This window comes from Nerophis ophidion, linkage group LG11, assembly GCF_033978795.1.
Source record: "Nerophis ophidion isolate RoL-2023_Sa linkage group LG11, RoL_Noph_v1.0, whole genome shotgun sequence".
Taxonomy (NCBI): Eukaryota; Metazoa; Chordata; class Actinopteri; order Syngnathiformes; family Syngnathidae; genus Nerophis; species Nerophis ophidion.
Window position 1 is genome coordinate 8,987,546 of NC_084621.1, and position 12,717 is coordinate 9,000,262.

Consider the following 12,717-nt stretch of genomic DNA (forward strand, 5'->3'; position numbering starts at 1 on the left):
ACAACCCGTGACGTCACGCGCACATCGTCTGCTACTTCCGGTACAGGCAAGGCTTTTTTATTTGCGACCAAAAGTTGCGAACTTTATCGTCGATGTTCTCTACTAAATCCTTTCAGCAAAAATATGGCAATATCGCAAAATGATGAAGTATGACACATAGAATGGACCTGCTATCCCCGTTTAAATAAGAACATCTCATTTCAGTAGGCCTTTAAAACGACCATCACTTCATTTGGAATCTCTGTCCATTTTTTTTTTACAACGAAAGGTGGCTGCTATTGTTGACAACAGGCGGGGGTGGGGTGTATTTACATGTTCCATCTGGGAGGTGACATCATCACAAATCAACAAGGCGGGAACATTCAAAGTGCTCCATGCAGGACACAACATGTACACTTTTTTTTTCTTTTTTTTTTTTACAAGCTGTTGGAGCTTCATGTGTTTCAAAAGTGAGACAGGGTCCTCCAAGACATATAAAAGACATTCTAAAGGTTGTGTTTTCGCCTCATTCCTGTGAGAATCCTGCGTGCGACTGACACATTGAAGGGGGACTGCCCTTTTGTTTTTTTGCCTATAATTCACAATCTTAATGAGAGACAAGAACACATATGTTTTTTGTTTTTTTATGCATTCTGACTTGTAAATTAAAGTCAGCTTACAAGGGAGTCCTCAGTGGTCCCCAAGTTTTCTTGCACCACCGACCGGTTTAATTTATGTATCATTTTCAGGGACCGGCTTAAAAATACAGCAAGAATAAGTGCATGCAAAATACAACTCACTATTAGGCTGAATTAGTGTTATTTGCAATGAGATGGAAATCAGCCTTAAGCTGCAGTTCTGTCACTTTTCTATTTGAAATTCTCATTAATGTGAATTGTATCATGTCACAAAGACAAATATAACAACTTCCTATGAGGAGTTTTATTGTACAAATACAAACCCCGTTTCCATATGAGTTGGGAAATTGTGTTAGATGTAAATATAAACAGAATACAATGATTTGCAAATCCTTTTCAACCCGTATTCAGTTGAATATGCTACAAAGACAACATATTTGATGTTCAAACTGATACTTGCAAATAATCATTAACTTTAGAATTTGATGCCAGCAACACGTGACAAAGAAGTTGTGAAAGGTGGCAATAAATACGGATAAAGTTGAGGAATGCTCATCAAACACTTATTTGGAACATCTCACAGGTGTGCAGGCTAATTGGGAACAGGTGGGTGCCATGATTGGCTAAAAAAACAGCTTCCCAAAAAATGCTCAGTCTTTCACAAGAAAGGATGGGGCGAGGTACACCCCTTTGTCCACAACTGCGTGAGCAAATAGTCAAACAGTTTAAGAACAACGTTTCTCAAAGTGCAATTGCAATAAATGTAGGGATTTCAACATCTACGCTCCATAATATCATCAAAAGGTTCAGAGAATCTGGAGAAATCACTCCACGTAAGCAGCATGGCCGGAAACCAACATTGAATGACCGTGACCTTCGATCCCTCAGACGGCACTGTATCAAAAACAGACATCAATCTCTAAAGGATATCACCACATGGGCTCAGGAACACATCAGAAAACCAGTCACTAAATACAGTTGGTCGCTACATCTGTAAGTGCAAGTTAAAGCTCTACTTTGCAAAGCAAAAGCCATTTATCAACAACATCCAGAAACGCCGCCGGCTTCTCTGGGCCCGAGATCATCTAAGATGGACTGATGCAAAGTGGAAAAGTGTTCTGTGGTCTGACGAGTCCACATTTCAAATTGTTTTCTGAAATATTCGACATCGTGTCATCCGGACCAAAGGGGAAGCGAACCATCCAGACTGTTATCGACGCAACATTGAAAAGCCAGCATCTGTGATGGTATGGGGGTGCATTAGTGCCCAAGGCATGGGTAACTTACACATCTGTGAAGGCACCATTAATGCTGAAAGGTACATACAGGTTTTGGAACAAAATATGTTGTCATCTAAGTGCCGTCTTTTTCATGGACGCCCCTGCTTATTTCAGCAAGACAATGCCAAGTCACATTCAGCACGTGTTACAACAGCGTGGCTTTGTAAAAAACGAGTGCGGGTACTTTCCTGGCCCGCCTGCAGTCCAGACCTGTCTCCCATGGAAAATGTGTGAAGCGTAAAATATGACAGTGGAGACCCCGGACTGTTGAAGGACTGAAGCTCTACATAAAACAAGAATGGGAAAGAATTCCACTTTCAAAGCTTCAACAATTAGTTTCCTCAGTTCCCAAACGTGTATTGAGTGTTGTTAAAAGAAAAGGTGATGTAACACAGTGGTGAACATGCCCTTTCCCAACTACTTTGGCACCTGTTGCAGCCATGAAATTCTAAGTTAATTATTATTTGCAAAAAACGTTTCGGAGTTTGAACATCAAATATGTTGTCTTTGTAGCATATTCAACTGAATATGGGTTGAAAATGATTTGCAAATCATTGTATTCTGTTTATATTTACATCTTACACAATTTCCCAACTCATATGGAAACAGGGTTTGTATATAAAACTTGGATTATTTTTAAGCTTTTCGAAGGCAGAATAGAGAGAGTCCTATTGGCTACTTTGTAAGCAGACTTTTGATGGCGTTTATTTACGAGTTAGAATGCATAAAAAACATGTGCGCGCTTGCTTCACATAACGATTGTGAAAGACAGGCACAGTTGCCAAAAAAAAAAAAAAAAAAAGAGCAGTTCCCCTTTAAAACCTCTAAAGGCTTAGTGGCCACATGCGTGGACAGCACCTTTTAGCTCTTATTTCCAAAATTGTGTACACTACTTCTGGTGGTTTCAGAAGAGCATAACGTACATTGGAATTTAGGGGGAGAAAAAGTGTAAAAATAAGAATTAGCATGTCGCTAAACATGAAGTACACGTTTGTGTACTTATGGACTAAGTACATCATATCAAAATATGTTAGTTTTTATTCTAATTAGAGTCCAATAAGCCCAAATAGAAAGGAGAAATAAAACAAAAGCACGTAAACAAACAGTTTGGGCTTTAAGAGGTTAAGGAGTGGGACTATCCAGGACTAGCTGCAGTGTGCTCAAACAACCACCAGGTGGCACATGTGAGTAGATAATACTCTATCATCTCTTTATCTGTGGACTTATCAGTTGGGCAGCACATTCTTCACTCGTGCTTTAAGTGAAGGATGAGGCAAAAATACAACCTTACATACTTAAAATGACACGCACTTGTAGGCCATACAATCTCTTATTTCAATTATATTTGTCGATTACAAGTCCAAAAAAAAAAATTACCGGATTTCCTTGAATTGCCGCCGGGGCGCTAATTAATTTAAAACCTCGTGCCACCCACACTGGTTTAAATGTAACTTAGATATTGGGTTTCACTATGTAAAGCGCTTTGAGTCACTAGAGAAAAGTGCTATATAAATATTATTCACTTCACTTCTCACTCCTGCGCTTATTACCAAAGGCATGCGGTAAAAGTAAGCATGCGCTAATTATTTTAAAACCTCCTCTCACTCCGGCACTTACCAAAGGTACGCAGTAAAAATTTGAGTGTGATGTAAGCTTGGACCTTAAATCCTACTGAATAGCTCTTAATCTTCTTCCCTTTATGCGATTTCAAATTACCGGTTTTGAAATCAGCCTCCTGCATTTTGAAAATGATGACAGGGGAGGTCCCAAGAGCTGTGGACCAGCTCTATACTCTGGGCAGGGTTCTTGAGGGTGCATGGGAGTTTGCCCAACCAGTCTACATGTGCTTTGTGGACTTGGAGAAGGCATTGGACCGTGTCCCTCGGGAAGTCCTGTGGGGAGTGCTCAGAGAGTATGGGGTATCGGACTGTCTGATTGTGGCGGTCCGTTCCCTGTATGATCAGTGTCAGAACTTGGTCCGCATTGCCGGCAGTAAGTCGGACACGTTTCCAGTGAGGGTTGGACTCCGCCAAGGCTGTCCTTTGTCACCCATTCTGTTCATAACTTTTATGGACAGAATTTCTAGGCGCAGTCAAGGCGTTCCGGTTTGGTGACCGCAGGATTAGGTCTCTGCTTTTTGCAGATGATGTGGTCCTGATGGCTTCATCTGGCCGGGATCTTCAGCTCTCACTGGATCGGTTCGCAGCCGAGTGTGAAGCGACTGGAATGAGAATCAGCACCTCCAAGTCCGAGTCCATGGTTCTCGCCCGGAAAAGGGTGGAGTGCCATATCCGGGTTGGGGAGGAGACCCTGCCCCAAGTGGAGGAGTTCAAGTACCTAGGAGTCTTGTTCACGAGTGGGGGAAGAGTGGATCGTGAGATCGACAGGCGGATCGGTGCGGCGTCTTCAGTAATGCGGACGTTGTACCGATCCGTTGTGGTGAAGAAGGAGCTGAGCCGGAAGGCAAAGCTCTCAATTTACCGGTCGATCTACGTTCCCATCCTCACCTATGGTCATGAGCTTTGGGTCATGACCGAAAGGATAAGATCACGGGTACAAGCGGCCCAAATGAGTTTGGGTCTCTCCCTTAGAGATAGGGTGAGAAGCTCTGCCATCCGGGAGGAACTCAAAGTAAAGCCGCTGCTCCTTCACATCGAGAGGAGCCAGATGAGGTGGTTCGGGCATCTGGTCAGGATGCCACCCGAACGCCTCCCGAGGGAGGTGTTTAGGGCACGTCCAACCGGTAGGAGGCCACGGGGAAGACCCAGGACACGTTGGGAAGACTATGTCTCCCGGCTGGCCTGGGAACGCCTCGGGATCCACCGGGAAGAGCTAGAGGAAGTGGCTGGGGAGAGGGAAGTCTGGGTTTCCCTGCTTAGGCTGTTGCCCCCGCGACCCGACCTCGGATAAGCGGAAGAAGATGGATGGATGACAGGGGAAGTGTCACTCGTGACGTCACGAGTTTGACCCGGCGGTAATTGAAGGCAGGTGCATACTATATACCCGGCGGCAATTCAAGGAAATACGGTATATAATTTGATTTTAGCTCACAGTTTCTGATGCTACGCTCGCTAACCTCAGATTGAAACACTTTTAAATCACTAAAACTTTATCTTTAAGTTTTTTTTTTCTATTTAAAAAAAATGAAGCGCCACTTGTGGGGGGGATGACATGGTCAGTTTGGGGCGATTTGCTGATGTTAGTGAGAGGATGGATGCTAAAATGAAGGCTGGATGACGTGTCTTTGTGCTGTTTTGCTTCAGTACATTCACCGACGTCCTAGCGCGGAAAAAGTGGTTTTATCATCTCAGTCTATGAATATTTGTATAATATAAGCAGGGCATGGAGCGACTTTATGGACATATATTACAGTACAAACATGCTTTTTTTCTTTTTTTTTCTATTCTTATTTCATTTTTCTTACAAGTACCAGAAACGAGGTTTTACATCGACACATCCGGAATAACCAGCTGCGATGTCGGCGTTGGAAGGATATAAATGAGCAAACATAAGAGAATAAATACCTAAACAAAGGAAATGTGATGGCATTACTTTTTGTCCTTGACTGGAAATGAAAAACGACACAGAGTGGGAGCTCTGTCCGGTTTAAACTATTTACAATCTGTGATGCTGGACTTTCCTTCTATTGCTGCGACCGCGTCTACTCGGTTGTCTGTCTCCCTCCACTGCTCACGTATATATTGCTGCTTCTTCCGCACCCTCCATCAATCGGGAGACTTCACGTAACGCACTTTTTTTCTCGTCTTTGTCCGTCTCTGCTGTCTTTTTATTTTGTACTCACGCCATCTTGACCTTCCTGTGCTTCCTTCGTGGCGTCTCACGCCTTGGATCCAAACGCACCTCCTCCTCCCTGCATGCTGAAGTACTCGGTGAAGGACGGAAGGCGGACGGGGAGAGGGGGCGAGCGTGCGGCCGGGCGAGGTGGGATGGTTGGGGGTGGTGGCGGCGGCGGCAGCGGCAAAATGGCCGTCAGGTCAGCGGCGGCGGTGGTGATGATCTTCTGCTCGCTGTTCCTCGGCACTTCTGGGACCTTCTTGGCGACCGTCTCCTCCACCGTCTTGACGGGATCCTGCAGATGAAGATGGCGCGTTATGATAAGTGAGAACACATGACATCACACATTGTCACATGACGATCATAACCAGTGGCGTGTATAGTCCAGACTTTTTACCCCCCAGAGGTGGCACGTAGTTTTTGCAGGGGTGTTCAACTTTGTAAAGACACTTTCTTGCAAGACAATTGCTGCCATTAGATATGAACGCATCTGTGGAGAGAAGGAGCCGGCGAACGAGCATCGGGGTAGGACACGCTGGAGCCCGGCCAAAAATGGCGCCGAGAAGGCGGAGGATGCGGCCAAGCGACATGACAACACATGACAACACATGACTCATGACATCACATGACAACACATGACATCACACAACAACACATGACATCACACAACAACACATGACATCACATGACAACACACAACACATGACATCACATGACAACACACAACAACACATGACAACACACAACACATGACAACATACAACAACACATGACAACACACAACAACACATGACAACACACAACACATTACCTCACATGACAACATACAACAACACATGACAACACACAACAACACATGACAACACACAACACATGACATCACATGACAACATACAACAACACATGACAACACACAACAACACACAACACATTATCTCACATGACAACATACAACAACACATGAAAACACACAACAACACATGACAACACACGACAACACATGACAACACACAACAACACATGACAACACACAACAAATGACAACACACGACAACACATGACAACACACAACACATGACATCACATGACAACATACCACAACACATGACAACACACAACAACACATGACGTGACATGACAACACACAACAACACACGACAACATCACATGACAACACACAATAACACATGACGTGACATGACAACACACAAGAACACATGACATCACATGACAACACACGACAACACACGACATCACATGACAACACACAACACCACATGACGTGACAACACACAACATCACATGACAACATACAACAACATCTCATGACAACACACAACAACACATGACGTGACATGACAACACACAAGAACACGACAACACACAACACACGACATCACATGACAACATACAACAACATCACATGACAACACACAACAACACATGACGTGACATGACAACACACAAGAACACATGACATCACATGACAACACACGACAACACACAACAACACATGACAACACACAACAACACGTGACATCACATGACAACATACAACAACATCACATGACAACACACAACAACACATGACAACACACAACAACACGTGACATCACATGACAACATACAACAACATCACATGACAACACACAACAACACATGACAACACACAACAACACGTGACATCACATGACAACATACAACAACATCACATGACAACACACAACAACACATGACATCACATGACAGCATACAACAACACATGACAACATACAACATCACATAACAACACACAACATCACATGACAACACACAACAACACATGACATCACATGACAACATACAACAACATCACATGACAACACACAACAACACACGACATCACATGACAACACACAACACATGACATCACATGACAACACACAACAACACATGACATCACATGACAACATACAACAACATCACATGACAACACACAACAACACATGACAACATACAACAACATCACATGACAACACACAACAACACATGACATCACACAAATTACAACAACACATGACATCACATGACAACACACAACAACATCACATGACAACACACAAGAACACATGACAACACACAACAACATCACATGACGTGACATGACAACACACGACAACACACAACAACACATGACGTGACATGACAACACACGACAACACACAACAACACATGACGTGACATGACAACACACAACACATGACAACACACAACAACACACAACATCACATGACAACACACGACAACACACAACATCACATGACAACAACACACAACAACACATGACGGGACATGACAACACACAACAACATCACATGACAACAACACACAACAACACATGACAACACACGACAACATCACATGACAACAACACACAACAACACATGACAACACACAACAACACATGACGTGACATGACAACATACAACAACACATGACAACATACAACAACATCACATGACAATATACAACAACATCACACAACAACACACAACATCACATGACAACACACGACAACACACAACATCACATGACAACACACGACAACACACAACATCACATGACAACAACACATAACAACACATGACGTGACATGACAACATACAACAACATCACATGACAACACACGACAACACACAACATCACATGACAACAACACATAACAACACATGACGTGACATGACAACATACAACAACATCACATGACAACACACAACATCACATGACAACATACAACAACATGACATGACAACATACAACAACATCACATGACAACACACAACATCACATGACAACAACACACAACGTGACATGTGTTGAGACTCACCGACTGGATGGAAAAGAGTTCTGTGAAGTTGGGCTGAGAGTCTCCCAGGAAGGAACCATTCCCGTAGGCGTGGTGAGGGAAGTTCTCGGCCGCCTCGCCGCCTTTCGGGCTGGACAGGAGGATTCCAATCTGTGACGTCCGCACGTGGTAAGGAAAGTTCTTGTTGGCTGCAGACGGCCGCGTTATGACCTGGGAGATGAAAAGTAGTGTACACTTGTACAAACCCTGTCTCCATGTGAGTTGGGAAATGGTGTTAGATGTAAATATAAACAGAATACAATGATTTGCAAATCCTTTTCAAGCCATATTCAGTTGAATATGCTACAAAGACAACATATTTGATGTTCAAACTCATAAACATTTTATTTTTTTTGCAAATAATCATTAACTTTAGAATTTGATGCCAGCAACACGCGACAAAGAAGTTGGGAAAGGTGGCAATAAATACTGATAAAGGTGAAGAATGCTCATCAAACACTTATATGGAACATCCCACAGGTGTGCAGGCTAATTGGGAACAGGTGGGTGCCATGATTGGCTATAAAAGCAGCTTCCATGAAATGCTAAGTCATTCACAAACAAGGATGGGGCGAGGGTCACCACTTTGTAAGCAAATTGTAGCAAAACCGAGGAGGCTTTGCTCCACATTTTAAAACCGGGCTCTCTTCTTTAGCGCCCGTGCTACTCACCAGGAAGACGATGTGAGCGTAGAGGTGGATGCCGAGCTGGATGCCGTTGACGATCTTTTCCCGAGCCCATCGAGGGATGCCAAAGTTAGCGATGAGCGCCATCACTGGCACAGCGAAGAACCTGATGGAAGAGGAAGCACGTGAATAATAATATCACAACAAAGTCAGTAACATTTCCATCCATCCATCCATCTTCTTCCGCTTATCTGAGGTCGGGTCGCGGGGGCAACAACCTAAGCAGGGAAAACAACCTAAGCAGGGAAACCCAGACTTCCCTCTCCCCAGCCACTTCGTCTAGCTCTTCCCGGGGGATCCCGAGGCGTTCCCAGGCCATAGTCTTCCCAACGTGTCCTGGGTCTTCCCCGTGGCCTCCTACCGGTTGGACGTGCCCTAAACACCTCCCTAGGGAGGCGTTCGGGTGGCATCCTGACCAGAAGCCCGAACCACCTCATAACATTTCAATCCAACTATTTAGTAAAGCCTCTTAGATCAGCTGATAGTGCTGGACAACAAAGACCGATCATAAAACAACAACAGATTATAAAAAATACCGTATTTTTCAGACTATAAGTCGAAACTTATGTGTGAAATTACGCCAGGGACGGCGTGGCGAAGTTGGTAGAGTGGCTGTGCCAGCAATCTGAGGGTTACTGGTCCAATCCCCACCTTCTAACATCCTAGTCACGTCCGTTGTGTCCTTGGGCAAGACACTTCACCCTTGCTCCTGATGGGTCCTGGTGAGCGCCTTGCATGGCAGCTCAAATTAATGGGGAAATTGTCGTTTTCTACGTCCGAATAGCACTTTTTGTTGGAGGCTCCCATTATAAACATTGTGAATATGTGAGGAGCAAATCAAACATGTGACGTCATCGTCTGCGACTTCCGGTAGAGGCAGGGCTTTTCTTTTAAAGGGGAACATTATCAGCAGACCTATGTAAGCGTCAATATATACCTTGATGGTGCAGAAAAAAAGACCATATATTTTTTTAACCGATTTCAAAACTCTAATTAGGTGAATTTTGGCAAATTAAACGCCTTTCTGTTTATCGCTCTGGAGGCGATGACGTCAGAATGTGACGTCGCCGAGGTAACACAGCCGCCATTTTCATTTTCACATTACAAACACCGGGTCTCAGCTCTGTTATTTTCCGTTTTTTCCACTATTTTTTAGAACCTTGGAGACATCATGCCTCGTGGGTGTGTTGTCGGAGGGTGTAACAACACTAACAGGGAGGGATTCAAGTTGCACCACTGGCAAGAAATCTGCCGCCAGACCCCCATTGAATGTACCAGAGTGTCTTCACATTTGACCGGCGATGCTAAGACAGACATGGCACAGAGATGTATGGATAACCTGCAGATGCATTTGCAACGATAAAGTCAAATAAATCACAAAAGTGAGTTTGTTGATGTTGACTTATGTGCTAATCAGACATATTTGGTCGCGGCGTGACTGCTAGCTAATCGATGCTAACATGCTACGCTAATCAATGCTAACATGCTATTTACCGGCGGTGCTAAAGCAGACATAGCTTTGATTGATTGATTGATACTTTTATTAGTAGATTGCACAGTACAGTACATATTCCGTACAATTGACCACTAAATGGTAACACCCCAATAAGTTTTTCAACTTGTTTAAGTCGGGGACCACGTTAATCAATTCATGGCACAGAGATGTATGGATAACCTGCAAATGCATTTGCAACGATAGTCAACGAAATCACAAAGGTGAGTTTTGTTGATGTTGTCTGTCAGCTAATCGATGCTAACATGCTACGCTAATCGATGCTAACATGCTACGCTAATCGATGCTAACATGCTAATTACCGGCGGTGCTAAAGCAGACATGGCACAGAGATGTATGGATAACCTGCAGATGCATTTGCAACGATAAAATCAACTAAATCACAAAAGTGAGTTTGTTGATGTTAACTTATGTGCTAATCAGACATATTTGGTCGCGGCGTGACTGCTTGCTAATCGATGCTAACATGCTACGCTAATCGATGCTAACATACTATGTACCGGCGGTGCTAAAGCAGACATGGCACAGAGATGTATGGATAACCTGCAGATGCATTTGCAACGATAGTCGACCAAATCATAAAGGTGAGTTTTGTTGATGTTGACTGCCAGCTAATCGATGCTAACATGCTACGCTAATCGATGCTAACATGCTAATTACCGGCGGTGCTAAAGCAGACATGGCACAGAGATGTATGGATAACCTGCAGATGCATTTGCAACGATAGTCAACGAAATCACAAAAGTGAGTTTGTTGATGTTGACTTATGTGCTAATCAGACATATTTGGTCGCGGCGTGACTGCTAGCTAATTGATGCTAACATGCTATGTACCGGCGGTGCTACAGCAGACATGGCACAGAGATGTATGGATAACCTGCAGATGCATTTGCAACGATAAAGTCAACAAAATCACAAAAGTGAGTTTGTTGATGTTGACTTATGTGCTAATCAGACATATTTGGTCGCGGCGTGACTGCTAGCTAATCGATGCTAACATGCTACGCTAATCGATGCTAACATGCTAATTACCGGCGGTGCTAAAGCAGACATGGCACAGAGATGTATGGATAACCTGCAGATGCATTTGCAACTATATTACGTTTCCTTCCACCCACATTTAATGCGAAAAAAACACTTACCAATCGACGGATTTAAGTTGCTCCAGTGTCACGAGATACGAAAGTCCCGATCGTTTGGTCCGCACATTTTACCAGCGATGCTAACGCAGCTATTCGGCCATGCTATGGCTATGAATAGCGTCAATAGCTTCAGTTTCTTCTTCAATACTTTCATACTCCAACCATCTGTTTCAATACATGCGTAATCTGTTGAATCGCTGAAATCCGAGTTTGAATCCGAGCTAATGTCACTATATCTTGCTGTGGTATTCCCATTGTTTGTTTACATTGGCAGCACTGTGTGACGTCACAGGGAAATGGATAGTGGTTTCAAAGATAGCGAAAATAAGGCACTTTAAAGCTTTATTTAGGGATATTCCGAGACCGGTAAAATTTGGAAGAAAACATAAAAAAATAAAACAAGCCACTGGGAACTAATTTTTATTGTTTTTAACCCTTTTGAAATTGTGATAATGTTCCCCTTTAACACCGACAGTTGCGAACTTTATCGTGGATGTTCTCTACTAAATCCTATCAGCAAAAATATGGCAATATCGCGAAATGATCAAGTATGACACATAGAATGGACCTGGTATCCCCGTTTAAATAGGAAATCTCATTTCAGTAGGCCTTTAAGGTCCAAGCTATTGAATATGCTAAAAAGAACAGTAAGCAGCTATGTTTTATTAATATACCGTAGCTGCGTGTGTCAAATATGAGTCATTAAATGACTCCCGCCTCCTGGTGGTAGATGGCCCTAGTGATCCTTCGTGCGACTACTCGGCTGCAGAAGAAGTGACAACAAGCAGCAAGAGTGAGCAG

General features: G+C 43.5%; 1 protein-coding gene across 1 annotated transcript in view; it reads right to left on the reverse strand.

The window, feature by feature from the left end:
- Positions 1-227: 227 nt before the first annotated feature.
- The window catches only part of tmem145 (transmembrane protein 145), a 103,466-nt gene continuing 90,976 nt past the window's right edge, over positions 228-12,717 (reverse strand). The window contains exons 13-15 of the mRNA XM_061915046.1: positions 9,248-9,368; positions 8,559-8,747; positions 228-5,987 (exon numbers count right to left, since the gene is read on the reverse strand). Coding sequence (XP_061771030.1) covers positions 5,736-5,987; positions 8,559-8,747; positions 9,248-9,368 — 562 coding nt within the window. The 3' untranslated portion in view covers positions 228-5,735. The remainder of the gene's footprint in view (positions 5,988-8,558; positions 8,748-9,247; positions 9,369-12,717) is intronic.